Here is a 27542-nt window from a genome sequence, read left to right as displayed (position 1 = left end):
AATGGGCCAGGCCTATAGGGTCAGGTGGATGCAGGGTCCAAAAGGGACAGCCTTGCCAGCCCCATAGGGCACCCCTGGGTTTCCTAAGGGATCACAGGACTGGAGGACTGGCAGTTGCAGCTGGTGTTGGAGGAGCTACTGCCACAGACCTGGCAGCAGGGCCAGCACATGCAGTGGGGTTTATTTGAGCTTTCTGAGGCCATTGGGTGTTCTTGTTATTGCCACTTCAGAGCATCCTTTTGGGACGGTGGCCTCGGGGGCCTTTATGGCCAGCAGGTTACTGGCGTTATTGGTGTTAGTGCAGCCCTGGGGCAGTTTTGTACTGGAATTTTGGGGAGCATGCTCATATTCCTGCATTTGGTAAAGAGTAAGTAACTGTGGCTGTCTAGCTTTGTCTTACTCCTACAGTCTCCGCCATATGTAGGCCACACTGGATCTTTAAAGCCCTCAAGTCATGCTTTACTTGCACCATTGTCCACACTCTGGGATTTATCCCAGCAAACTGCAAAGAGCAGGTCCCAGTAAGCGCACGGCATCACCTCCGTGCCTGTTCGGGCTTGTGGCATTTGCTGTCAGTACCTGGCTGCTCACCAGAGCAGGGGGTTGATTTCCCAATTGAAGATGCCTAGCTAAAAGCCTGTCAGGCTGTGCAGGGGGCAGAGACCCCCCATCCATGATGCTGCTGTTCAGAAATCTGTTGTCCCTGTGTTTTAGGTCCAGGTTTACAAGATGGCCTTAGCCCCCCAATGGCTGCTCCCACCAGGCACGGGTTTCCCCAGGGACTGTGCAGCCAGGTGCCTTCACCTCATCCTGCCTGCATGGAGCTGGGGGCAGGCATGGGAGCCCACACAATGCTGCTGGTTTGGTGGCAGCTCTCTGTTGGGGCTTGGCATGCTGCCTGCCCTGCTGCAGAGCACTGCCCCCCCCCCCCCGCCAGGAGAGGGACTGCTGGTGGGAGAGCAGGAATGCACCCCTTTCCCCGACTCCAAAGTGAGCCCCCAGTGTGATGGAGGGGTGGGGGGGTAGACACCTTGGTGTGTGAAGAGGGAGGAGCGACCTGCGCATCACAGACCAGGGCTGGCAGAGTGCCCTCCTGGGGCACCAGCCTGGTTCCTGGGCAAGAGGAGCAGGGAGTCACGCTAAGGCTGCCCATGGATTACTGAGAACAGGAAAAGCACAAAGAGAAAAAAAATTACAAACTTTAATAAGGAAATGTGTGCAGTGAGGGAGAAAGCACTGAGGTCCTGCCAGAGGGAAAGCTGGTGGAGGCAGCAGAGCCCAGGCTGCACTAGTCCTCCACCACCTCCAAGCCCAGGATCTTCTTGATGTAGTTCTGGACATTGACATGGAGCTGGGGGGCCGTAGCAGAGAAGGTCTCCATGGCCAGGGCCTGGGCAGACTCTGACCCAGCCCACATGGCACGGTAGAGGGGCAGAGTGTACTTCTGCTTCCCCTGCAGAGACAGAGCAGGGTTACATCCCCAGCCTCCTCCCCAGCTCCAGTGGGGTGAAGCCCCAGGAGCCCCACATCTCCTCGCAGGGCACAACACCTCCAGCATCGCCCTGCTCTTGGCCAGGGAGAGAGCACAAAGGGGACACAGTGGAAAATGCCACCATGGGCAGCCCTTGGGACTATGGCACCTGGAGAGGGGAGAAGACCTTGACCTTGGAGAATGAGTGGGCTCATGAGAAGTTCTTGAAGTTCAACAAGGCCAAGTGCAATCCCACTCTCAGTACAGGCTGGGGCATGGACGGATCAAGAGCAGCCCTGTGGAGAAGGCTTTGGGGTACCGGTGGGTGACTAATTGGACACGAGCCAGCAATGTGCACTCGCAGCCCAGAAAGCCAACCATATCCTGGGCTGCATCAGAAGAATCGTGGCCAGCAGGTTGAGGGAGGTGATTCTGTCCCTCTACTCTGCTCTCCTGAGCCCCCAACCTGGAGCACTGCATCCAGCTCTGGGGCCCCCGGCACAAGACAAGATATGGACTTGTTGGAGCAGGTCCAGAGGAGGCCACGGAAATGGGCAGAGGGCTGGAACACCTCTGCTATGGAGAGAGGCTGAGAGAGTTGGCATTGTTCAGCCTGGAAAAGTAAAGGCTCCAGGGAGACCTTACTGCAGCCTTTCCATATATAAAGGAGCTTATAAGAAAGATGAAGAGAGACCTTTTACCAAGGCCTGTAGTGACGAGACAAGGGAGGAGGTTTAAACTGATAGAATGTGGGTTTGGGTTTAGATTAGACATAGGGAAGAAATATTGTACAATGAGGTTGGTGAGGCACTGGAATAGGTTGCCCAGAGAGGTTGTGGATGCCCCAGCCCTGAAAGTGTTCAAGGTCAGGTTGGATGGGGCTTTGAGGAACCTGATCTAGCAGAAGATGTCCCTGCCCATGGCGGGAGGGTTGGGCTAGATGATATCTGAAGGTCCCTTCCAACCCAAACCTTCTGTAGGTCTATCAAGAGCAAGGATCAACCCCTGGCCCTCTGGCATGGAAGGTCCTGTGCCCCATGCCAGTCTCTCCCCCAATGGCACACTGCTGGGTGCAGCCACCACTGTACAGGGACCAACCTGGCTGTGGAGGAAGTCCTTGACTTTGCTGTACTCGGCCTCAAGGTTGTTCTTGAGGACGATCTGGCACCAGCGGAGTCGCAGCTCAGCGTTCTGGGCCTTGGAGATCTTTGGGTACATCTTGCTCAGCCTTTCCACATTGCCTGCGAGAGGGGGGATCGTCGCCATCTCCGCAGGGACTCTCCCTCCAGCTCCCAGCCTGCGCTCTGAGGGGACCCTGTGAGCCCATCCTGGCTGTGCTGCAAATCCTCTGGGATGCTCCCAGCCTCGGGCCAGCCCTGGACCCTCCCCTAGCCTTCCAGCACCCCCAGCTCTGGGAGCATCCGAGGCACTCGCTGGCTCTGGGCAGGAGGGTGCTCATGTTGGGCCTCCTGGGGCCAGGCAGACCTGCAGAGCCACATGCCCAGTGGCTTGGGATGCCAGCACGAAGGGTGGGGAGGTCCCTCAGCAAAGACTGCCAAGGAAAGGTGAGGTGACATGGGGAGGTAACAGCCCAGCTGAGCCAGCCTGGGGACAGCAGGACTCCTCCCTGCCACTGCGTGTCCCCATACATCCAGGGACACAATTCTTCTGGCTCTCCACCCTACCACCACACTGGTCGAGGCTTCCCAGACACCAGGAACTGCACTGCTGGACTGCAGTGGAGATGGGCTGATGGCCATGCACACCTGCATCCCGCTGATGTGTCCTCACATCCCCAGCAAACTGGCTGGACCGGGGCATGTCACCCTGTGTCTCCTCTGAGCACCAGAGCCCCAGGAAGTGACCTGGCCCTCACCTTCTGGCAGGGGAGATTTCTGCAGGACCTGATCCAGGAAGTAGACCAGCTGGTACGTCCTCCAGACCGTGATGTCCACGGCTTCAATCGCCTCCATGTTCAAGCCATCAGCTGCCCAGAGCTCTGCCAGCTCATCTGCTGGCTTCATCAGCTGCTCCCCCGGTGAGAGGTCGGGCAGGAAGGGGGGCCAGCCCGGTGTGTTCAGCCAGCGGTCAAACTCAAAGCCTGCAGGGAGGAAGGGAAGGAGAGCTGGGACAGGTTTTCTGAACCCCACACTGGGTGCTGCTGCCCAGACATCCCACTGCTTTCTCTGAGAGCATCCCCAGCACCAGCAAATCTGCCCAGGGATGGTGACAAGTAAAGACTTAACAGGGTGAGGCCGCTGAGCCATCCCGGGCTCCATGTGTGCTTGTGCACTAACAGCCCCGCCACTGCCAGCAAGATGAACCAGCTCCAGCAGGAAAAGCTCCTGCCAAGCCTGCACCTCTGTAGCAAGGCTAAGCTGAGCCTGAGGCACTGGCTGAGCCCCATCCCAGTGCTCGCCAGTGGATCCACCGGCAAATGCTCACATCTTGGTGCTAGAGTCACCAGGCTGAGCTGTCGGTGGGGAAACCCCATGAAACAGCACCTGAGCACAGAGCACAGACTGGATTTGTATGAAAAAAAAATCAGGCTGAGCGGGTGCACGCCCGAGCCCAGGTTAGTGCCTGATCCCAGGCTGGCCAGCGCTGTGCCTCCTCCATCAGAGCTGAGGCCAGTAGCAGCAGTCTCCAATAAAACACACAAAATAATGTGCACAGGGTCTGCAGGGGACTCGGGACAGGTCCAATGCCCATGGGGTGCTGGTTTGCAAAGTGGCACCACCCCAGTCCCCTGGCCAAGAAGGCACCATGCTGACCTGGGATGGAGTCCACGCCTTTCTCCTTCAGCTCGGGGAAGTACTCCAGGAAGAAACCAAGGGCGTCATCCGCTGTGATGCTCTGGAACTTGAACCGGTTCACATAGGCCTGCAGAGACGGCCAGGGCGTGATGCTGCACGCGCTCACCCCTGACACATGCTCCGTCTCATGGGGGCTTAGCGTTGCTGAGCCCACACCAGCCCCCGTTCTGCCCCCAGGGGCTGCCCAGCCCCCTGCATCCCCTGGGACACCCCTGAGCATTGCCACCATCTGCTGCCAGTGCAATGCCAAGCTCTGCCCTCATCTCTTTCCCCCCGTGAACATCTCTACTTCCCATCTCCTCTTCCTCTCCCCAGTGACCCTGTTCAGCCCGTCCTTCCCCGGGTCCTGCTGTGCTCCAGCCTCCTGCCGTGGGGTTTTGTATGACTTGGCAGGTCCACCTGGTACCTCCTTGTACCAACCTGGAGGAAGGCATCGAACTTGCTCTGGTCCCCCACGAGATGGGCTAAGTAGCTCACGAAGCAGTACCCCTTCTCGTAGGGCGTTTCATTGTACGTGTCATCCGGATTGACACCTAGAAAAAGGGAAAACCCTCAGAAATCATCTGCCCATCTGCAAAACAAAACAGCCCTCGTGTGTGCCGAGATGTCCACTTTCTGTGCTGGGTGCAAGCCTGTCACATACCCCTGGAGCCATTGCCTCACTCGGGTCCCACCACCAGCACCGGCTTTACTGCAAGCCATGAAACAAACACCCAGCTGGCTGCAGGAGGATGGGGACACCCCACAGACCTGGCTCGATGATCACCCGCAGCTTGTTGAGCGGATGGTCCTCCCCGGTGTTGTCCATGTGCTGGCGCAGGAGAGCTCTTCCCGTTGCAGCCTCCAGGCAGGTGTATGCCGAACCTGGGCAGAGACAAGCAGGAGGCGTTAGGAGACCACAACCAGACCCCTGTGCGCTTCGAGCGCAACGGGTGCTGCTACAGGAGGGAAACAGCATTAGCTTATGAGCTGGGAGAGGAGGAAACCAATAAACAAGGCATTGGGATGGTGGAATTGCAGGGAAGCATGGCAACCCAGACCTCGGTTAGCAAGAGGCTTTTAGAGCCATTTAAATTTATCTGATTGCAGCAAATTGCGCCGGGAGCACCTGAGCTGCTGGATGTGACCGTGTGTCCAGAGGGGAGCTCAGGCCAGCTTGGATCAGCTCCCCGAGGGAGCTGCAGGAACAAGAGTAAGGTGAGGCTGGGCAAGATCGCAGCGCCCACATCCCTAGCACGGGTCTGCGGGGGCTCCATCCATCTCTCAGAGCGAAGGCAGTTCTGTTGCTAACACGAAACCCCTGGGGCGTTGCAGGCTGCTGCTCTTCACCTCTTCCAAGATGCAGGGCAGGCTCTGGCCCCGCACGCAGCGCTTGGAGGGATGCGCTGAGCCGCAGCACATGGACCCCGGACCAGCACAGGTCCTGCCTGCAATGGCATGGCCGCACATGGGGACTCGGCACCCCGTGGCTGCGCAAGGCCACGCACCGTAGACCTCGGTGGAAATGCGCCTCTGAGCGTACATGGTGAAGCCTTCGTTCAGCCAAAACTCGCCCCACGTGGCGTTGGTGACCAGGTTGCCAAACCAGCTGTGGGAGATCTCGTGGATGATGACGTCCACCAACGAGCGGTCCCCAGCCAGCAGGCAGGGCGTCACAAAGGTGAGGCAGGGATTCTCCATCCCACCGAAGGGGAAGGAGGGCGGCATGAACAGGATGTCGTACCTGCCAGGGAAGAGCAGATGGCTTGGGTTGGACCCACCTCCTCCTGCGGACACGGCTGGGGACAGAGGGATGCTCCCTCCCTGGCCCCAGGGAGCAAAGTCCTTTGGGAACAGGAGGCCGTACCTGCCCCAAACATAAGGTCCAAAGAGCTTCTCTCCAACTGCCAGGAACTCCTCAATCACCCCATCGTACTCCTTCTTCGCAGCCTCGATCAGGCAGGGCTCGGCCCAGACATGGCTCCTGGCCAAGTGTGTAGAAGAGGAAGCTTTAACCATTAGCAGACTTTTACCCTATTGCTTCATCAGACAAGAACCGCACTGTTTATTCCACAGCAAAATAAAAGTCTGCTGATAAAGGAAGCTAATGAGAGTGCAAACTGCTGTAATCTCTTTCCTTGTCTGAATGTCAGAGGGCTTTTATATGGCTAGTGTGACAGCCAGGAATCCAAACAAACCACTGGCCTTGGGAAGAGACATGGGACCCTCCGTAACGGGGACCCGCTGCTCTCATTCATGTGCATGGGGGTGAAACAAGCAGAGCCAGGGACACCCTCGAAGGCGAGGGGACCCAGCACCGAGGTTCCGCCTCACTCTCAAGAGCAAGAAGCATCCTCATCCGGCAGAGCCCGTGGTCTGATGACGCAGCACCACAGGCACAGCAGAGGGGGAACTGACCGGGACATGCTTATGGTCGGCGTCTCCGCATCTGCCCGCTCTCCAGAGCCCAGCGGTGCAGGAAGAGGCAGCAGGCAGCTGCCACAGGGACAGCACGGCACAGGAGCTTCACCATGTGGCTCCCACAGCCAGGGCTTAACGCTCGGGTCTCCTCCAGAGCCACTTACCTTGGGCCAACCTCAGCAGACACAATGTCCCCAACAGCCAGAGCGATCAGGTAGGAGGGGATCGGCTGGGACATTTTGAAGATGAAGGTGTTATTGTCTTGCTTCTCCCAGCTCGTGGCACTCATCACAGCTGTGAAACCCTCGGGGACCTGAACACGTAGATAAAAACATCTATTATATCTGTAACATACAGAGCAGGACATCAGCTAACCCAGCCAGGGACGCCACAATGTCTGATGGCAAACACGTCCCAGCACTCTGAAGGTGGCCCGGTCTGTGGGCACTGCAACTTTTGAGGCGCAGAGCAGGGCAGTAGCACCCCGAGCTCCAGCTTGGGATCACAGCTGCATCCCTGCGACAGCATCACTCGGCACTTGCGCTCAAACACTGGCTGGGTGCAAACACCGGGACAGCCGGACCTGCCGTGCAAGGTGCCAGTGAGATAAAGAAATGCTGGAGCTGCAGGTGCTGTGAAAGGGCAGAGGATGTGGATCCTTCAGCTGCCGCCTCTCCTCCCATTTCTTACACAACAACTTGTTTTTCCTGTTCTCAAGCCAAAGTAGAAGCCATGGCCAATCTGTCAGCCTAGCCTGAGCCCTGGGAGACTGATCTGGTCTCTCTTCTTCTAAACGCGGGGCGAGCCCCCTCCGTGCCGTGGGGAATATGGTTTTCTTGGTACAGAGCATCACACCGGGGCTCTGCGACAGCTGGGCCCTGTGCTCACCTGTTGCAGGGACACGCAGCTGAAGCTTTAAGGGCAGAAATTAGAGCAAGAGACAAAATAAATAAATAAATTCCAGCATCACCAGCCAATGCCACCGCATGCCATCAGCCTTGGCTTGGTGTCACCCTGATAAGCAGCTTCCCTCGCCTGTGGCAGCCCGGCATGCCAGGGCAGCCCAGTGCTGGTACCACTGCACGACTGCCTGCACACAAGGAGGGAATTTGGATTATTTAGTCCCATTTTTGTACTAAGCCTGGGGACCAGTGGCTGCTCCTTCCATCCTGGAAGCCTGGCAGCCCCAGCACCGCCACCAGGACATGGTGCCACCTGGTGTCACCCCCTTCTCCAGCTGTGTCCCCCCAAACTTGGCTCATCCCAGTCGTCCTCCTGCTACTACACACACCAAGAGCAGGCATCCTGCTGCCCTCAGACTGCTGTGGGGCAAAAATAGTTTTTTTCTGTGATAATTTGAGGAATTACTTTGACAAATTGTCGTGGTTTAACCCCAGCCAGCAACTAAGCACCACGCAGCCGCTCACTCACTCCCCCCCATCCAGTGGGATGGGGGAGAAAATCAGGAAAAGAAGAGACTAATAATGATAATGATAACACTAATAAAATGACAACAGTAGTAATAAAAGGATTGAAATGTACAAATGATGCACAGGGCAATCGCTCACCACCCACCAACCGACACCCAGCCAGTCCCCAAGCGGCGAATCCCTGCCCCCCCCCACTTCCCAGTTCCTAAACTAGATGGGACGTCACATGGTATGGAATACACTGTTGGCCAGTTTGGGTCAGGTGCCCTGGCTGGGCATGAGAAGCTGAAAAATCCTTGACTGTAGCTGAAACCAGGACACAAATGCAGCAGCAGGAGGAGAGCAGAGAGGTTTAAACACCAAGCTGGTCCCAACAGTTAGCTGATATTTTGGCATCAAGCATCGATTATTTCGGCCACCTCCCCCTGGGAAAGAAGAGCTTTCAGCAGGCCGGCCGGCTCGTGCACCCGCTCGCAGGCCATCACACGAAGCGGCGCCCAGCACGCGTGGCTGGGGAGAAGCGAGAGGACCACTGGGGTCTGCTTGTATTCATCTAAAGATGAATGTGAGAGAAAAATAGGAGCGTAAATGAATTATTTCTCAAGAGCCTTATCCGCTGGGGGCCTGTGGTGGAGGATTTGAAGCCGGCGTGACAAGTGTCACGGAGGCCCGGGCAGCGGGGCCGCTGAGGCGATGGCCCAACGTTTGAGCTGGCAGCTTCCCCGCAAGCAAACCCTGCAAACGGGCAGGGGGTTTTGCTCCCGCTAGGCGCGAGGGGGGCGGCTGGCTCTGCGCCCCCACCCACTCCCGGGGGCACCGCTTACCTGCACCATGGCCGAATAGGTGCATTTGACCGAGGGGGTGTCGAAGCCAGGGAAGAAGGACCTGTTGAGGACAGCCTGGCCTTGCGTGTACATGTAGGGCTTCTGCTTCCCCGCCGTCTGCTCGGGAGTGAGCCAGCACACCTGGGGGGGGGGGGGGGGGAAGGGGGAGACCCCCGGGTGAGGGAGCCGCTCGCCCACCCGTGCTCTCCGTGGGCTCTGTCCGCCCCGGGCCCCGTGCCCCCGGCTCACCCCGGGCCCCTCGCCCCGTGCCCCGGCTCACCCCGGGCCCCTCGCCCGCCTCGTAGTCGATCTCGAGGGTGAGGAGCTGCCCGGCGCTCAGGGGCCCGGGCAGGGCGACGTGCAGGGCGCTGCCGTAGCTGGCGAAGGGGCGGCTCTCGACGGGCAGCGGCTCCCCGGGGGGGGTCCCGGGGGGCGGCAGGAGCGCGGCGCGGTGCACGGCCAGGCTGGGGTGCGCGTCCAGCCGCAGCGGGCCCGCGCGCGCGCAGCGGAGCTCGAGCCGCGCCGTCCCGCGCAGCCGCCCCGCGCCCGCCGCCGCGAAGGCCACGCGCAGCGAGAGGTGCAGGTGCCGCAGCTCCCACGCGCCCGCGCTGCTGGCCGAAGCCGCGTCCCGGATCGCCGCCGCCGCCGCCATCGCCGCTACCGGGGGGCGGGGGCGGGGCCACGGCGGGAGGGGCGGGGCGGGGCGGGGCCGGCAGGGGCGGGGGCGGGGCCGGGGCGGGGCCGGGGGGGTGGGGCGGGGCGAGGGGGCGGGGCCGGGGCAGCGGAGGGGTGTCCCTGGAGCGGGGCGGGGGAGGGGATCCATGGTGGGGAGGTCGTGGAGGGGGGATCGGGGGGGGGGGGGAAATCCATGGGTCAAGGGAATCCATGGGGCGGGGCATCCATGGGGCAGGGGGGTCCATGGGAGGGTCCATGCCGGGATCCGGGCGAGCATCCGGGGGGGAGTTCGGGGGGGGTCGGGGAGGTATATAGGGGGATCCATGGAGGGGGATCCAGTGGGGGAATCCCTGGGCCGGGGGGGGTCCCTGGGGGATCCCGGGCTCAGGCTTCGCCGCCGGCTCCAGGCGCCGCGGCCCGGCGGCCGAGCGGCACCGCGGCCCGGGCGGGGCCGCTCCCGGGAGACCGAGCGGGGCAGGGGCGGGGGCGGGCACCCCCGGGCGGCCGGAGCGGCGGGGCCGGGCACGGGCCTGCGCGACTCCTCCCCCGGCCCGGCCCGGCCCGGGCCGGCCCGTCGCGGGGTCCCTCAGCCGCTCTGCCAGTCTGGCACCGGCGGCGGCACCGGTGGGGCGCTGCCGGCGGGGCGGCGGCGGGACGGGGCGCGGCGAGCGGTGAGTGCCGCGCCGGGCGGCCGGCTCTGCCCCGCGGGGGCACCGGGGAGCGGGGCGACGGGGGACGTCCCGGTGGGACGGGGGGGTGATGGGGGCACATGCCGGTGGGGACCGGGGGGAGGCGGGGGACGCCGCGCCGGAGAGCGGGGGGTGATGGGGGACGTCCTGCGGGGACCTGGAAGGCACAGGGGACCCCCCCGGCGAAGACCGGCGGTGATGGGGGACATCCCGACGGGGCTCGGTGGTGACATGGGGGACATCCCGGTGGGGCCGGGGTGATGGGGGACATCCTGCCGGGACCGGCGGTGACAGAGGGGGCGTGCTGGTGGGGATCGGTGGTGATGGGGGACGCCCCGTCGGGGACCGGGGAGAGTCGGGGGGCACCCTGCTGGGGAGGGCAGATGAAGTGGGGCACCAAGTTGATGGGGTTGTACTGCGGGGACCAGCGGTGGCAGAGGGGACACCTTGGCGGGGACTGGGGGTGACGGGCAGCAGCTGTGCGGGTTGGCACTGCCTGACCCTCGGGGAAGGCGGCCCGTGTCCCCTCCCCTGTGCCCCCCGGTGTCTCCCCCTCTCTGCGGGGACCCTGTTTCGGGAGTGGGAGCCGTGGCATGGGTGGCCCGGGAGCAGTGTGGCCGGGCTGGCAAGTCCCCATGTCCCAGTGCCCCCCCAGTATTCCCTGGACACCCCCGTCCCCAGCCATGGCAGCCTTGCCACCCCAAACCAGCCCCGAGGAGGACAGCAGTGCCAACAAAGGGTGACAGGGGGAAAATGAGGCACGGGGGCTGCCAAAATGGGTGATGGTTCTCCAGAGAGCTGGCCTGGGGTGCGAAAATGCTTGTTGTGCTGCCCCACGTCTCCTCTCTGCAGGCAGAGCAGGTCAGTGCCAGCTGCTCATGGTGTCTGCCCTCATTTCTGGCACGGGAAGGTGCTGCGGGGCCGCAGGCACCCATGGGTAGTCCCTGAATGGGTGCCCAAGGCTGTGCAGCTCCAGATGCTCCATGTCTGGCATGGGGACAGCTGGGAAGGCAGTGGGGACATTGGCTTTTTTTAAAATGCTGTTTTCATTGGTAGCAGAGGGGCCGGGAACCTGATGGCTTCTCCCTCCTGGGTGCTCGGCCATCACGGGGTTGCTCCGTCACACCCAGCAAGGGTGGCTGGGGTGGCCGAGCATCCCTGGGGTGACGGAGCATCCCCAGGCCCTGTGGGAATGGCTCCCATGGAGCCGGCAGTGTCACAGCCCGGCTTCGCTTGGTGCCGCAGCCAAACTGGGATAGCATGGCACAGGGGGAAAACTTAGAGGTGACTTCAGCACAGGCCGTGTTCCCCGTGGGACATTAACGTGCCAGCACCCCGTGGGAGGGAAGCGGTGAAGACCCACAGCGTGCGTGGGCCAGGGCTCCCATTTTCCTGGATTTCACCTAGGAAAAAAACAACTGGGAGGAGAGCCAGGGAGCCTGGGTGTGCCGGGCTGACGGTCCTGCAGCCGTCCCTGCTGGATGCCCCTGGCCGGCCTGAAGCGGAAAAGCGCATGCCCCCACGCAGGCAGGGTTTGCCCATAGTTTCTGGGGTGCTGCCTGCACTCCCAAGGGCTTTGCTGTAGCTGCTCGCGCCGTCATCCCCAGTGCCGGAGAGTGTCTGGGTGCTCCCAGGGTGGGCAGGGGGTCACAGGGATGGGGGTAACCCCCTGCATGCCCCGGCATGGTGTGTCAGGGTCTATGTTGTTGCAAGGTGGGGTCGGACCCCCCCAGTTTTGCAGCCAGGAAAGCTGAGTCAGGAAATCCCGGCTGGCCCAGCCGGATCCTGGCTGAGTCATTTTGCAGGCGCTGAGTAACTGCTGTGCCATGGGGGTGCAGGGCTGCCCGCAGCCTCTATGGGTGGGCCAGAGCTGCCTGCTTTGCCTGCTGTGCCTGTATGAGCCCCTGTCAGCTGCCCATGGCCCTGGCCTCATCCAGCTCGCAGCCTGCACCCACCTCGGTGCCCTCCTTGCCTTGCCAACCGTGTGCCTCAGTTTCCCCCCAATGTTTTCCTGGGACTGGAGAGGGCAAAAGGCTCCTGGGGCACGTCTCCAGCACAGGGAACCGGCTCCCGAGGGGCCTGGGTGGGTCTGAACAGGGGAAAATGGGGTGGGAAGGGGACCATGGAGCTAGGTGGGCTCCAGTGTTCGCTGGGAGCAGAATGATGTCCCCGAGGCAGGATTTGGGCCTCCTCCTTCTGCTAAGGGTGTCTCCAGGCTGAGTCTTGGTGTGTGGGGAGGGGTACAGGATTGGGGAGAAGGATGAGGATGGGATGGGGATGAGGATGGGAATGGGGATGGGGATGGGGATAGGGACAGGGTCAGGGTCAGGGACTGGGATGGGATAGGGACAAGGACAGGGACGGGAATGGGATGGGGACAGGGACAGGGATGGGGATGGGGATGGGGTCAGCGATGGGGCTGGCGGGGGCTGGCAGAGGGCTCAAGGTGCGAGTGGGGACGCTGCAGGGCGATCTGGCTGGCCTTGCTGGCAGCAGGTTATAAATAACCCGCCGAGACACGAGGTTTTTTCCTGCCACCCGCTCCGCTGCAGCCCCATGGACAGGAAAAAGATGTTTCCGTCTGCAGATGGGAGCGGGGCCCCGGGTCCGGGGCAGGACGCGGGGCCTGGGCCACGGACAGAGGGGGAGCGGGGGCAGGTGACCCCCCTGGGCTGGTGCTCAGGGTCCAGCCACTGAGCCTGGGTCTGGCTGGACCCCCGACCCCAGCGGGGCCACTGCAGGCCCCAGGGCCCTGGCTGGGCTGGCTGCGGGAGCCCCAGGCTGAGCCACCAACCCGCTGCTGGGCCGGGCTGGAGCCATCCTGGGGACGGGACGTGGTGCCACCAGGCTTGGGCACCCTGTCCTGTCCCCAGTGCCACCGTGCTCAGGCACCCGACAGGTGAGTACCCTGGGGCCATGTTCCTCCTTCCTGGCTGGACCAGGATCTGTGTGCAGCTGGGAGAGCTGGAGCCGGTGCTGTGAGGAGAAGGGTGCTGGGCTGTGCCCATGACCCTCACAGAGCCACTTTTGCTCACTGATCCGGCGGGACGTCCCCTCAGCTGCACTCGCTCCCTGGGGAGGTCTGACAAGCTCCAGCACCAGCAAAGTGACAGGGGGACATGAGCCTGGGGTGGAGACATTGGCCTGGGATGGGGACACCAACATAAGATGGGGACACCAGCCTGGGATGGGGACATCAGCCTGGGATGGGGACACCAGTATGGGATGGGAGTCCTCAGCATCCATTCCCACCACCATGGTGACCCCCCTCTGCCATGCTGCTGGCAAATGGGTGACAGTTCCCTGTCACCTGGCTGGGATGTCCATTGGGTAGCAGCTGGGGACAGCTGTCCTCTGTCCTCCCACAGCCCTTGGTACCCCATGCAGGAGGAAAAACAGGCAGTGACAGAGGTGGGTCCCCATGGATGGGGTAGCTGGGACCATGCTGGCTCTGCCTGCCACCCCATGTGTCCCCAGGAAAATCCCAGCTCATGTCACCAGCCTGTCCCCACTGAGCAGGGTCAGTCCCCAAGCCCTAACCCAGCCCAGAGGAGTGCCACCCCCCAGAAACACACTCCAGGGAGCTGGGACCTGCCGGGGCAGTCGGTGGCCAGACGCAGTGACAAGGCTGATGGCAGTGCATGGGGAAACTGAGGCAGGGGCTGCAGGCAGGTGGCAAATTGCCAACACCCATGGGTCCTCCTCGAATGTTTCCAGGTGACAGATCAGTCACCAACCTGTCCCAGCGGGCTCCAACGGCTTCCCTGGTGCATTTGCTGGCACAGCTCAAGCCCTGCTCCTTAGCGAGGGACCTCTAATGAGCTTTGTGCCAGCCATGCCACAGGGCCTGGACATCAGGCACTGCTACCAGATTATCTGCCCAGATTAGGGGATGCTCAGCAGGGCAGAGAGGCTGGAGGAGCTCCTGGCACCCACTGCCACCATGAGAAAGTGACAATAATTGGAGAAAACAGGATTTTCATTAACTGGAGGGGGAGAGGTCCCGGCTGAGTGGCAGGAGGGGGGGTTTGGAACTTTGCTCTGTCCCAGCAGGTCAGTGGGGATGTGGGGGGCAGGAGCTGGGGTGAAGCTGCCACTGGCTGCGGGACTTGGTCTCCCCTGCACTGCTCCAAGCTTGCCTGGTCAATGACCCATTCTAGCACAGCCCCCAAACCACCTGCAGCAACATTGCTGTCCCCCAGGACTGTTTTGGGGGGCTCTGGGTCATTCCATCTCAGTGCTGGGGTCCCATGAGCCCCCACAATGGCTGCACGTTTCTTCATCACAGGGTTGCATCCCGCAAACCCCTGTCCCTGAAAGGTTTGGCAGCACATCCTGGTGCCACCCTGGCTCCTGCCCTGCTGCCACCTGCAGTCACCATGTGTCCTCATGTAAGCACAGTGGCACAATCCTCCGGCACCCACCAGTGCTTTAACCTGCCATGATTTACGCTGTGGATCCCGTGGTTGGGGCTGGACTCAGCCATGCCCCTGCTGCGGGAGCTGCCTTTCACACCGGCTGTGTGCCGGGGCAGGATTTGGCCACAGAGGGGATAAAGCCAGGAGCCTGGGTGCTGCCCTGCAGGCACCAGGGGTTGGGGTGCCCCAAGGCATCGCATGGGGAGGGGACAGTTGGGGACAAGCCACCCATTGCCAGGGCCAGCTGGGGCAGTGGGACTGGTGGCCTGGCATCCTCTCACTGCCAGGATGCAGGAATTGGACTCTGAAGGTCTTGACTGTGCTGCGGGGAGCCGGTTTGGGGTGGGAGCCAGCGCTTGAGTTAATGCCTCCCAGTATCTGCCTGGATTCCTCACGTTCCCATGGAGGAGCGGAGGTGGGACCTGGAGGAGCTGGGTTTGCACTCGTCCCCCATCCTCATCCTCAGCTCCCACCGGACACGGCTGCGGGCCCGTGCGGATGCAGCAGGGCGGCGTCACCTCCGGCAGCGGAAACTCCCCCTGCTCAGGGCCGGGTGATAAGTCACGGCTTCTCCTCCACCCCTTCCCCCTCTCCTCCTTTACCCCTCACCCTGCTGGGCTCTGCACCCTCCCTCGCTGCTGGCCCCTCGGGACTTGGCTCTGCACTAGGACATCCATCCCAGGGGATATGCACCACGGGGTGGGTGAGGGGGAAGGCAGGAGTTCTGCGTCGCTGCAGGGGCTGCTCGCTGTGGGCAGGCAAGATGCCTGAGGGATGCTTGAAGAATGCTGGAGGGATGCTCAGGCTCCCCTCCGGGAAAGCCAGGCATCCTCCAGGTGTGATGGACCCACAGTGGCTCCATTAGCTGCATCCCTTGGAGGTGGGAGGTTTAATTTCAGGTGTAAGACGGTGGTGGGACCTGAGCTGCTGCCTGCTCTGGGGCTGATAGGGGATTACTGGGGTCGGGGGGGGGGGCATTGCCAGCCCCTGCCCACCTCTTCCAGCCACGTGTGTAAGTGGCAGTCCATGGATCTTTGGGAATGTTGGCATCAGGGACACACTTAGGGTTGTTCTGATAAACCCCAGGGGACATGGCTCCCTCCAGGCCCCGTGTCACTTGAGTCTGGCAGCAGTGGTGGGCGGGCAGCCTGCCTGCTCACACTCGGAGCAGGGACTGCTGCAGCCCCTCCAAGACCCAAGCAGGGAGCTATTTGCCAGCAGCCACTGCGGATTTGCAGCTCACTGGAAAATCCACTCATCCCATTAAGGGCTCCCCGCGGCTTTTGCTTTCCATTGCAAATACCCGGTTGTCCCAAGGGAAACCCCCTTGGGGTGCCACTGGGTGTGTGGGGCTCTCGGGGCGAACACTGCTGGGAAGAGTCCTGGCTGCAAGAGCAGCAGATTTATTTATTATATGAGGGATTATCGGGCTGAGGAAAGATTCATCCCACTTGCTTAGGTAAGATCAGACAGGGAAATTTTCTTGTGGTGGGAATGGTTTGTACTGGGAGGGGTTTAGGGGAGGGTCAGTTGGGAATCAGAGCCGGGAGTTGACTTTCCCTCACCTGGTTCATTGCCCGAAGCAGATTCAGTGTCTAAAAATGCCCCAGCTTGGAGCTCAGCTGCTGTGCAGGAAGGGATGTAGTGATAGCACATCCCCACCCCATGCTCTGTGTCTCTGCTCTCAGAGTTAAAGCTCCCACTTTGGGCCATGTTATGCCCAACCCTTGACTGTGTCCCCAGCATTACCCACCCCACGCTCCCCGCAGGGTTTTTTAATTCCTTAGCCTGCTCGGGGTGTGTGGGGGGGAAATGACTTTTTTGCTAGCCCAAAGACCCTGCTCTGCCTGCTGTGAGCTTGGAGAGCTGAGTGTTGGAAGGAGCAGACAGGCAGTGAAGGTCTCATCAGTGAGCGCTGGGGATGCACCACCCGTGCCGGGACAGGGGAAGACAAGCCCAGCACCCCCCCCAACCATCGCACCCACACATACGCATGCGAATGCGACAGCATCTGCTGAGTTAATGCATTTCGCAGCCCCATCGCGCAGCTGCCGCCCCCCACTGCCCCATCAGCAAAGCCATAATGCATCGGGGGCTTCCAGTTTTCAAGGGTTGAGGACCAGGGGGGCCATTTCCACATGGCGGTGGCAGAGGCAGATGCTCTGACATCTGCTCTTGCTCAAAAATCCCAGGAGCAAAGGGCCGGGTCCGTGATGTGGCAGGAACATGGGACTAAATAAATGACGCAATTGGCTTCATAGAGTTTTGGCCCAGGCAGAAGCTTATTTGAATGTCTCCCGTCTGAGCGCTTGCACCTAGGCTGTGGGATGGCTCCTGGGTGAGGGCTTGATCCAGCCAAGACATGGTACTGGGGGATCCTCGGCCCCATGGCAGCACTGAGGTTTTGGGAAGGTTTGGGGGGGATTTTGGGGAGGTTTTGAAGCCCTCGGGAGGTGCAATGAGAGATGTTGCTTTTTGGCCACGGTGCTGGATACCAAAGTGACCCTGGGCTCTGCAGTGCCCGGTGGCTCTTGTGCCGGGAGGAGCCGGCCGCGGGGCTGCGGACAGCTTCACAACTCCTCTCACCAGGCGGCGCAGGGGGAGTGGGGAGGCCGAGGAGAGCAGGAGACCCCCAAACACAACCCACACCCTCCTCCCGGCCAGACCTTTGCCATGGGGGCATCTGGAGAAGGTTCAGCGGGGTGTCACCCCACGGCGGGGCGGCCCTACCTTGGTCCCCAAGGGTGCTGGGGACACGGGGGGCTGACAGGCAGTGCTGCCGGGGGGACAGATGGCACCAGGCTCCGGACAGATGGTACCGGCCCCAGACAGGCAGCCGCAGGACGGAGGGGCCGTGTGACCCCGGGCGAGCTGGGCTGGTCCCTGGGGACTCCCTCTGCTGGCCCCGGGCGGGCGGTGGTGGGCCAAAGCGGGGGACAGGCACCACTGGCCATGGGCAGGGCTCGGGGGGGGGAACACCGGGGAGGGCTGCACCGGCTGGGGGAGGCGGTACTGGGCGGGGGGGGGGGGTGAACACCGGGAGGGGGGTGACACGGGCCGAGGGGGCGGTACCTGCCGGGAGGGGGTGTGTGTGAGACACGGGGCCGGGGGGCGGGGCCGGGCGGGGAGGGGGGCGGGGCCGCGGGCGGCGGGGCGGAGCTGTCCAGCACCGGCGCCTCCTGAACGTCCCCAGCGCCGCGGGGCCGGGGCTGCCCCCTCTGCCCCCCCCCGCACCCCGGCCCCGGCGGCTCCCCCAGCGGGCTGGGGCCGGGGGTCCGAGCCGGCACCGGGCAGCCCCGATGTCCCCCCCCGGGGTCTCCAGGCCGGCGGAGAGGACACCTCTGCCCCGAGCCCCCCGCTCCCCCGGCGTGGTCCCCGGTTGGCCCGCCTCAGGGGATGTCACGCCCGCCACGCTCAGGCAGTTACAGCCTCCGTGAAATACCTGCGAGGTGGGGACGGGATGGGGGGACATGGAGGGGCCACGGGAAAAAACAGACGCCGTGTGGCCCCTGCCACCGGGAGCCGGGACGTCCCCAGGCGCCGTGGCCAGGGAGAGGCCTTCGGCATGGGGGCTCCTTGCACAGACCCTTGCACAGCTCCCGGGGTCTGTCCCAGCCCCGGACGATCCAGCCTCGTCCCCGCAGCAGGATTTGTGCCAGGCAAAGTGCAGCCCTGGGCAGAGCTCGATTTCACTGCCGCATACAGGGCTTTTGGTGGCAGAAGCTGCTGCGGTGGGTCCAGCTGAGAGCTAAACTTTGATCAGAGCAAGGTTTTATTAAAGTGGGTTAAGTGCATAATGGGATTGCCGTGGAGTGGCTAAAGCAGAGATTAGTGCTCTGGCTAGAGGGCTGGGCATCTCTGCTCTGACAACAGGCGATTTCTGCCCTTCCTCTCCCACCCCAGCCTGCAGCTCATCTCTCAGCAGCTCCCCTAGCCCCCAGCATCATCGTGCTGTGGGGAAACAGCCAGCCAGGGCAGGCAGAGCTGGGACTGCCGGGCCTCCCCTCCCACCCACTCACCCGTCTGCTGCCTGCACCCAGGAGAACCACCTGCCTGCACCTAGCCTGGGCCATCGAACCAGCCACTTCTGGCATTGCCCCTGCAGAGGGGCAGGGCAAGGGGAGCTGTGAGATCTCCCGGTGGAAGGACCCAGCCCCAGGGCCCGGCAACGTGGGCGGTGGCAATGTCCCAGGCAGTGACACCGGCTGGCAGGCAGGCCAGGTCCCGGCCAGGGCGCGGGGGCCGGAGGGATGGGGCTGGTGGCTGAATCGACAGCTTGTTCTCTTCTGAAGGCTTCTTTCTGCCCCTGTTCCCTCTGTTTCTCTTAGGAAAGTTTTATGTCCCTTGTGTCACAAAAGAGTCTTTTCTTTGTCATCCTTCCCGAGCGTGCCAGGGAGGAGGCTGCGCTGGAGCACAGCCATCCCTGAAGGCAGCTCGGGGACAGATCCTGCACAGGGCTGTGAGGTGCATGCGGCAGCTTCGAGGGGCAGCTGTGTCATGGCACCAGGATCTGCCTCTTGGCATGGGCTCAGCTGCTCGGGCCGTTCACACCCCAGGGTTCACTGCTGGGCTGCCCCTGTCCACCCTCATCCTTAAAAATGGAGGATGCTTTGTAGCACCTGAGCATCTCCCCAGGGACATGTGGCATGGCCGGCTCCACTGCAGCCCCCCCCATGTTGCCGGTCCCGCGGGCGTCTCAAGGATGGCTCCCAACTTACAGAGCTGCTCTGCAGCCCAGCACATCCAGGGAAGGATCTGTCCTCCTTGATTCCTATTTATCAGCCTGGTTTCAGCTTGCTCACTCCTGGCAGAGACCATGTCAGGGTGGGGAAACTGAGGCACAGAGCAGCAGCAAGATGCCAGCAGAGGCTGAAGGGTTTAATACCTTTTTGCATCACTAAGTGTTCATGCTCAGACTCCTGTCACAATTATCCCAGGAACGCAGGGCAGAGTTTCTTACCCAGCAGGGATCTCGGCTGCGAGAAATAAGAGAGAAGCAAATTTAATCTGGTTTATAAAAATCACCCCAAAATGCTTCGGGAACAGAGTGAAGCACTTGCAGAGCCATTAGCTGTTCTCTTGAGACCATGGGAGAGCCGGAGGTTGGATCTCTCCAAGGCATCGTGGAGGAGCTGGGGGCTTCAGCTGCTCAGCATAGCCCCAGCGCAGGGTCGGGAGGGCCGAGAGCCAGGGGGAGCGGCTGTTTCCAGCTCTGCTCAGGTGATGGATGGCTCCAAACCAGATTTGCTTTCATGCTGGGGACGCTCCAGTGACTGCTCACGTGTGAAATGGGGACATGAAATGAGACCTGGGCTCCAGGTCCCTGTATTCATTTCTGGCTGCTGAAATCGCACATGTGAGATGCATTTGGACACCGGGCCGAGGAAGTAGCTTGAGTTTGGAGCACAACAGATGCCTCTTTGAAGGAGATGCCTTCAGGGATGTGCTGGGTTGTGTTTGTCCTGGGATGAAGGACGTGGCTCAGCCAAGGCTGTTTCATTTTCCTTCAATGTGAACACCCGTGTCTCTGCGGATGGCAACATCCGAAGGGATCAGAAACCACATCGTCTCTGGGCTTAAAGGTCTTTAATTCAGGGAAAACTTGAGTTCAGCGCTGGAGCCAGTAGATACTGACCCAGTGCTCCAGACTGAGCTCTGGAGATAGGTGGGGTGAGTATCCTCCCTCCGGCTGGGAGACGAGCATCTCCAGCTGCCCAGGGGGGCTCAGCCCCAGCACCCAGGCAGGGCTCTGCTGCACGCAGCACCGCTGTGGCTTCTCCAAAATATCCCCTTGTGCTAAAATACCTTGTGTGTATTTGCTGCTTTCCACCACCATGGGACTCACCGATCCCAAGCTGGTACCTGGGGAGGGGATGGGGCCAAAAACCCACGCAAGGGTTGGAAGTCCCAAAAGCAAAGTATCTGGCGCAAATTTCTGGTGCTCACGTTACCCAGAGGGTGAGTGGCAGCCGGTTCCCAAGAGCTGCTCTGGGGACACAGAGGCCCTGCAGCCGGGTTGCATTAAAGGAGAAAGCTGTTTCCCTTTCGAGCTAATTGCAAAGGAGCTGCCCATGTCTATCTAGGTCAAGCCATAACCTGCTTTAGCCAGGCAAACTGGTGGCAGGACGCCAGTGTGACGCAGCATGACATGGCACTTGCCTGCTCCCTTGCCACCACGGTACACGGGGCACACACTGGGGGGTACCCGGTCCCTGGGGGCAGAATTTGGATGGGGTAGAAATCAATCTAGATGTGAATGAAGAATTTGTTTGGAAGAAGAATGGGCTGAATCTCTCCCGGGAATGGTTTTAGTTTGTGCTCATTAATAAAATGATGGGATGAGTAGGAGGGCTGCCTGGCGCGGGAGGGGCTCCTCCTGGGACTGATGGGACGAAATAGAAACTTGGTGGGAGTTGCTTTGGTTTATCACTTTGGTGGCATCCCTGGGTGCGGGACACCAGCCCAAGGGTCCGGCTGGTGTTACAGCCTGGGGGAGCAGGGCTGCATCCACATCTCCCTTATCTCCCTTTGCCCAGAGCCGGGGGAGCCCCCGGCATCCCTAAAGCAGGGTGAAGCCCAAGGAAGGGTCACCCATGCTTAGCCAGCTGCAGAGAAGAGATGGGTGTCCTCAGAGACCCTCGAGGTATCTGCTGCAGGGAGGGAACAGCTCCGGAGCCTGGCTTCCAGCAGGCATTGACATATCCTGGAAAACCTCAACTCTGCGAGCACAAGAGGAGGATTGATTTTTTTTGTGGCCAACGTGGCAGCTTTGGCTTCTGCTGCAGCCACAGCATCGCAATGAAGTGGCCGCTGATGGGCTCAGAGGGGAGAAATGGAAGTTGTGCCCCTGAGAGAGAAATCCAAAGTGAATAGACTGGAAAAAAAAATATCTATAAAACCTGGTTACAGCCCCAATGCCACGTGCCTGGTGAGCAGGCAGGGCTGGAGGGTTGTTGCATGCTGATGATGCTCAGAGGGTGCTGGAGAAGATAAGGTCATAGCATAAACCTAGATGATCTTTTTTTGCCTGAGTTGGTTGAAGAGGAGCTCGGGACCAGCTTTATGGAGGCAGTGGCAGATGATCTCCCTCTGCGCTAGGAGAAAACCCACTAGCAGCAGCCCCTGGGGCTGGAGATGTTCATGCAAGGGACCTCAAGGGTGAAATAGGTGAGTTGGGGCAGTGGTTTAACCACTTGTGTCCGTGAGACTGGAGCTTTGCTGGCTCTTGGCCCCATCCCAGGCATCCTCAGCCTTATGGGTAGGAAGGTTGACCCTGTTGGCATTTGCACAAGCTATTTTGCAGCTCAAGGCTGTGAACTGCTCTGCCCTCAGGCACAGTACTCCTGGGGCAAGGGGCTGGGTTAAAGAGAGTGAAAAAATTCCAAAATTGGGGTTTGTAAGTGTAGGGCGTGGGGCACAACCTGGGAAAGGGCTGAAGGGCTGAGGAGAGCTGGTTGCTGCTGATATTCGCTGCTGGGTGGGCTGCAAAGCGGGGATTGGAAGTATTGTGCCCCCAGGGATGTGCTGGTCTCCAGCTCCTGGCTGGTGCTGGGTGCTGAGCCCTGGCTGCCTTGCTCCCAGAAGTGACCTTTGTGGGTGCAAGGAAATCCCATGGGTGCAAGGAAAGCCCCACAAGGCCCCTTCCTGGCTCCTGCCACCCACCCTGCATCACCCTCGGGTGTGGGCTGGTGCCAGCACAGGGCCCCTCACTGGGTACTGTGGTTGTGCACCAGGGCCAGATCCAGACCTATTTGCCAGCGTGGGGGTGGCAGACCCCCAATGCCTGTCTCTGTCTCACCCCCCACAGCAGCTCAGGGACAGATCTGTCCCAGAGACCCCCCAAGCTTCCTCCATCCACTGGTGCTGTGACTCAGGGCCATGACCACGGTGAGCAGAGGCAGAGACGTCACAGACAGGATGTGGGGAGAGAGAAAACCTCCTCGGCCATTTCAAAGGCTTCAGTGAGAGCAAGCCCAGAGCTGTGTGTGTCAGTTCCCTCTTCCCCTTAGTTAAAATTGCCTTGAAAAGACCTTTGTAGCTCCTGGCTGGTGCTGGAGTCAGCGCTGTGATGCCTAGAACTTGTCCGCTGCATCAGCCCTTCTCCCCGTGACCCATGGCTCTGTTGATCAAGTGATCCAGCTCATGTGGGTCTGGCAAAAGGGAACTTGGGTGCATTCACCTGAGCGCTGCCTGTGTCAGGGACATGGCCACCCGGGGGGGGGCTCACTGTGGGGGATGCAGGGCAAGGCTTGGTCCTTGCAGACTCCCAAAAGCCTGGGGGGAGCAGGGCTTGGGGCAGCTGTAGGTTGGGGAAGAGGCAAAATGAGGCAGTTTGGGGGCATTTTTGGACCTTTCTCATGTAACACCCTCTGCTGGGAGATGCAATGGTTGCAGGGCTGAGGCTGCGTGCTGTTCCCATTGGGGTGATGGGAGCCATCCCCCTGCACCCCACGGCTTGCCAAGAAACCTTCTCCAGCTCCAGAGAAGCTTCATCTTGGCCAGGTGGTTTGAAAGGCAGCCAGGCTGCCAGCCCCGGGCTGCAAACAGAGCGGCTTGTGTGGCCCCATACCTGGGCAGCAGCATCCCCCAGCCCGCCAGGAATGGCTTCGTTCAGCTCCAGCGCAGCCCCAAATGCGCTCACTGGAGCAGCCGCACAAAGACCCGCTTGTGCTGGCTGCACCCACCCAGCCTGAAGCCAGCTCTGGGGGAGAGGAACCCCACCATGGGTGACAGGGACTGCGGGTGGCTGACCTGGAGCTGATGGTCCCCCCTATGATGCTTGGGGACCCCAAAAAGGTTCCACTCCCCTGCCCAGGGGTTTTCCTTTGAGCAGGCTGAGCAAAACTGTACTGGAGGGACCCATGAAAAGTGTGTCCTGTGAGATTTGTGGCACCCAGCACCCATTTGCCTTTAGGTTCGCTGTGGCTGTACTGGGGCAAGGGGGCAGAGGTTGGCACAGGCAGCCATGGAGCCACATCTCCCTGTCTTTCTAGAGACCACTCCATCCCCTGGAAAAAATTTTTTTGTGTGTTTTGAGTTTTTTTTCCCAGAGAGCTACAGGCGGGAGGTGGTTGGAGATGAAGCTTTGCTCCACGGCTGATTTTCTTGCTGAGCTCTGCTCTGCCTGCCCAGGCAAAGCCTGCGGGAGGGATGAGCTTCTCCACTTGCTGTGAATGTGCCAATGGCCCTGTCACTAGTGGTGGCAAAGACAGCCCTTCCTGCCTGTGGGTGCCTTCAGTGGGATGGGGTGGTGTGCCAACCCCCCGTCCTCATCTGCATGGAGCAAAACGCCAAGGCAAGGGGATGTGAGGCACTGTCTGGGTGGCGGTGCCAGGGAGAGTCACTGTGGGACAAGATGAGGCGCATGGAGAGATGGGGTGGGTGGCATCACTTGGGGGGATGTTGGGGATGGGGAGGGCAGAGATGGGGCTCAGACATCAGTAAGGGCCTGAGGAATGGGTTGATGGAGCTGGTTGATCCTCGTGCCCCTGGAAGGTGGTCTTGGGTGATCAGGAGATGGTCTGAGGTGGCTGGGAGATGGTCTCAGGTGACCAGGAGATGGTCTCAATTGACCAGGAGGTGGTTTTGGGGACCAGGAGAAAGTTTTGGGTGGCCAAGAGGGGCCCATCTTGCCTGTGGTGCAGCCTTACCTGCTGGGGGTCTGCGCCCATGGGGCCTTGCTGCAGGGACCTGCCATAGGGACCTGGGGACATGGGGATGGGGCTGCGCAGGGTCCCTGGGGCAGGACATTACATGTGCCCTGGTCCTGTGGATCCCTGTGGGGGGACATGAGGTGTGTCCTCACCCTGGGGTGTGGGATGCAGTGGCCTCCTCCTGGGATGGGGACATTAACTACCTACAGTCAGTGGGGGCCAAGACCAGGCTCCAGTGTGGCCGTCAGGATGTGGGTGCCCCCCATGCCCATCGCATCACCGTGCTGGGCCCTGCTCAACCCTCCTCTCCCCCCACAGCCTCACCAGCAGCCACCTCACCAGGATGAACGGGACAGCCAACGTCAACCCTGCTGGCCGCAGCCACTACGTCTCTGCCATCCCAGTGCCCCGCACCGTGGCCCACAGCAAGCCACATGCCGTCGCCCCCCCGAGCATGCCGGGGCCCCCTGTCCCCCATGGGGCTCCGTCTCCCCGGCCAGGGAAGGTGCTGGTCCCCAGCCCCAAGGCCCTCAAGCCCAAAGGCACTGGCAGAGCCACCGGTCGTGAGCTGGCAAAGGGCAGGGAGGGCAGCCCTGGCATTCCCCCCCGCGGGGGACAGAAAGTCCCAGCGAGACCCCTGGTGTCCCCTGGGAAGTGGCCAGAGGTGGTGGGCAGCAGGAGGAGAGGGGCAGGCAGGGTGGGGGAGCCCACCGAGCTGCCCAAAGGCCCCCCAGCACAGGGCAGGGGTGGGGGATGGCCAGGGGTGTCCCCTGGGAAGGGCAGTGGGGTGGCCACAGCGGGGACAGGGGATGAGCCGCATGGTGGCTCACAGGGCAGGGGCCCCATGTTTGGGTCAGGGACCATCACCTTCTCCTCAGGCCCCTCACACAGCCGTCCTGTCACCGCCACCGTGGCACCCTTCCAGTACCGGTGAGTCCCTGGGGAATGGGGGCATGGGGCTGGGGGGCAGGCTTGGAGATAGGGGGACATGGTGACAGGGGGACATGGGAAGGGAGGTGGGAATGGCAGGGGTGGCCATGGGGGAATGATGGGGTTGGGTCTGGGGGCTCTGCCCCAAAAGGAAGGTTCCCGCTGGGTTTGAGGTGCTGGGGGCTCTTGAAGCACCCATGGGAGCTGGTGTGGGGCAGGGCATGGGGTCAGAGGCGAGTGGGGTGCCCTGGGACCCCCCCTTGCCATGGCACTATTGTCCCCAAACCCTAGGAGAGCTCAAGGCACTGTGTCTCCATCTCCTGGGGGTCCTCAGCTGGATGCACCCTGTGATGCACCCCTGCTCCCTCACTCTCACCCCTCCTCTGCCCCCAGACTGCAGGAGGACCAGGAGGAGGAAAGGGCCACATCCCCGGGTGACGAGTGTCCTGGTCCTGTGGAGGGACCTGACCCTGACCCCAAAGCCAGAGGCCTGAGTGAGTCTGAGGGGGGGGGGTTTGCTGGGGATGAGGAGGTCCTGCTGGGGGGCTGCCGGGACAGTGCTGAGGGGCAGAGGCTCGTGCCAGAGCACAGACCCCTGCAGCCCCGTGCCAGAATGGAAGCCGGGGCTGGAGGTCTGTGCGGCAGCGGAAGGGAACCCCACACAGGAGGTGCCCCAACTCCCTTGGGAATGACACGGCTGCAGCAGCTGCCGTGTCTGGTGACCCCCGTGGCCAAAAAAACTACACCTGGTGGCGTGGCCTCACCCGGGCACAGGATCCATGTCAGCATCCCCTGTGGTGGCTCCGGCACTGGGGGACGGTCCCCTCTGATGACGCTGCCGGGACATCACCCCGCTTGGCTCCTTCCCAGTTTCCCAGCGAGCTCCAGGGATGACCCATTTCCAAGAAGCCGGCAGAGAGCCGGCGCGGAGGCGGGTGCCGTGGCACTGCTGGCTCCCCACACCCACTGCAGGGACACCCCCTTTCTTGGGGACCGAATGAGCCCAAATACAAGCTCCCCGCTGCAATGTTGGGGACACCCCAGTCCCCTCTGGTGCTTGCTTTTGGGAGTGATTTTGGGGGGGCAGCTGCTGGAGGGGATGCTGGGGCGGTGGTTGCCAGGGCAGCGGCAGTGGAGGATGGCGGGATGCTCCAGGGATGTGCAGGGAAGGGGAAAAAAAAGAGCTGGGAGCTTCACCGGGTGATTCGAAGGGACAGAAGTCGGTCAGAGCCACCATGGCTCATGGCACAGCTCAGCTTTGCAATAGGGTCCCGGCACCACCACTGCACAGCCAGAGGGTAATGGGGTTCAGCGCTGAGCCCCGATTTGGGAAGCACCAAAACCTGTGGCTAGCGGGAGGATTTTCTGGGAGAAAGCAGGAGGGGAGTGAGCGGGGCTGGCGTGCTCCCAGCGCAGCTGCCCTGCTTGCCTTGGGGGAGGTTTTGGGATGAGGCCGAGCGGGTTCTGTGCTGGGGAAAAGGCCGGATACTTTCCCTTGCTCCACACCTCCCCCAGGCGCCCCAGGGACATGGCACCTTCTGGGGCTCTGTTGGGCCGAGCCAGAGGGGACAAGGGGACATTGGGAGGCCCCAAGGGTCACCTCGCCAGCCCCAAAATGACATGACACCCAGGCTATGGCCTCGTAGCTCAGCAAGGGCTGTAACAGTGCCCCAAACTTAAGTGGCTTCGGGGTGCAGCGGGGCGGCTTGTGCACCCAACCTGCCCCAGCAGCACCTTTCGGTGCAAAACACCCTTTTTTTTGGCCACCCTTTGCTGTCCCATCCAGGCCGGGTTATTCTGGGGCTCCTCAGCATCACCATGGGCTGAACCCTAAATCACCCAGGGTGGCTGTGCTGCCGTACAGGGGGCCAGGCTGGGGGGCTCGTGCCGCCCCCGGCCCTCCCGGCTCCTTATCTCGGCAGCATAGTGATGGGCTCTAATGCAATATTTTCCGGCGGTTGCCATGGCAGCCTGCGTGAGGTCACCAAATAGACTTAATTCACCCCTCCCAAGGGACGGGTAATTAATGAAAAATGATGATAACCAGATCCCGCTCACCCTCTTTTTCGCCCCCCTTAATTCCCCCAGATCACTGGAGAGGCCCTGCTGGGCTTGGGGGCCACAGTGTCCCTCGGGGGGGCTCCTGGGGCCACCCCGGGCCCTTCCTGCACTGTTTGGGGTGAAACGGGGAAGTTTTGGCCCCCCTGGGGATGGGTGTGCAGTGTCGGGGCTGGGT

At 61.5% G+C, this 27542-nt stretch overlaps 2 protein-coding genes across 5 annotated transcripts in view; one reads left to right on the top strand and one right to left on the bottom strand.

Annotated features, from left to right (window-relative positions):
- Positions 1 to 1187: 1187 nt before the first annotated feature.
- Positions 1188 to 9608, bottom strand: RNPEP (arginyl aminopeptidase). 2 transcript variants are annotated; one of them, XM_069770611.1, is made up of 11 exons: positions 9222 to 9608; positions 8942 to 9082; positions 6852 to 7000; positions 6134 to 6250; positions 5775 to 6010; positions 5038 to 5151; positions 4708 to 4820; positions 4246 to 4354; positions 3348 to 3572; positions 2570 to 2712; positions 1188 to 1453 (listed from the first exon to the last, which is right to left on the bottom strand). In XM_069770611.1, the coding sequence occupies exons 1-11, from the start codon at positions 9591 to 9593 to the stop codon at positions 1289 to 1291; spliced, it is 1884 nt and encodes a 627-aa protein (XP_069626712.1). In that variant the 5' UTR covers positions 9594 to 9608; the 3' UTR covers positions 1188 to 1288. The 2 variants fall into 2 exon arrangements, with proteins under 2 accessions (XP_069626712.1, XP_069626713.1); XM_069770612.1 differs by lacking the exon at positions 9222 to 9608 and adding an exon at positions 9191 to 9200.
- Positions 9609 to 10169: 561 nt separating this feature from the next.
- Positions 10170 to 27542, top strand: part of NAV1 (neuron navigator 1) — a 78470-nt gene continuing 61097 nt past the window's right edge. For 2 of the 3 annotated variants that reach the window (XM_069771580.1, XM_069771581.1), the window contains exons 1-3: positions 10183 to 10287; positions 24695 to 25306; positions 25700 to 25800. In XM_069771580.1, the coding sequence (XP_069627681.1) occupies positions 24720 to 25306; positions 25700 to 25800 (688 nt within the window). In that variant the 5' untranslated portion in view covers positions 10183 to 10287; positions 24695 to 24719. Of the gene's footprint in view, positions 10288 to 24694; positions 25307 to 25699; positions 25801 to 27542 lie in introns of all 3 variants that reach the window. The other variant, XM_069771583.1, reaches the window with a different exon arrangement.

This window comes from Haliaeetus albicilla, chromosome 26 (genome assembly GCF_947461875.1).
Source record: "Haliaeetus albicilla chromosome 26, bHalAlb1.1, whole genome shotgun sequence".
NCBI lineage: Eukaryota > Metazoa > Chordata > Aves > Accipitriformes > Accipitridae > Haliaeetus > Haliaeetus albicilla.
Note: the sequence above shows the minus strand (reverse complement) of the source record. Positions and strands in the feature narration are given on the sequence as shown.

Excerpts from the sequence above, each read along its gene's own strand:
- RNPEP (XM_069770611.1), bottom strand. The coding sequence starts at position 9,593 with ATGGCGGCGGCGGCGGCGATCCGGGACGCGGCTTCGGCCAGCAGCGCG. Across the intron at positions 6,251-6,851 it reads TCTGCTGAGGTTGGCCCAAG|GAGCCATGTCTGGGCCGAGC; the intron begins GTAAGTGGCTCT and ends ACACTTGGCCAG. Across the intron at positions 4,355-4,707 it reads AGTTCGATGCCTTCCTCCAG|GCCTATGTGAACCGGTTCAA; the intron begins GTTGGTACAAGG and ends CCGTCTCTGCAG.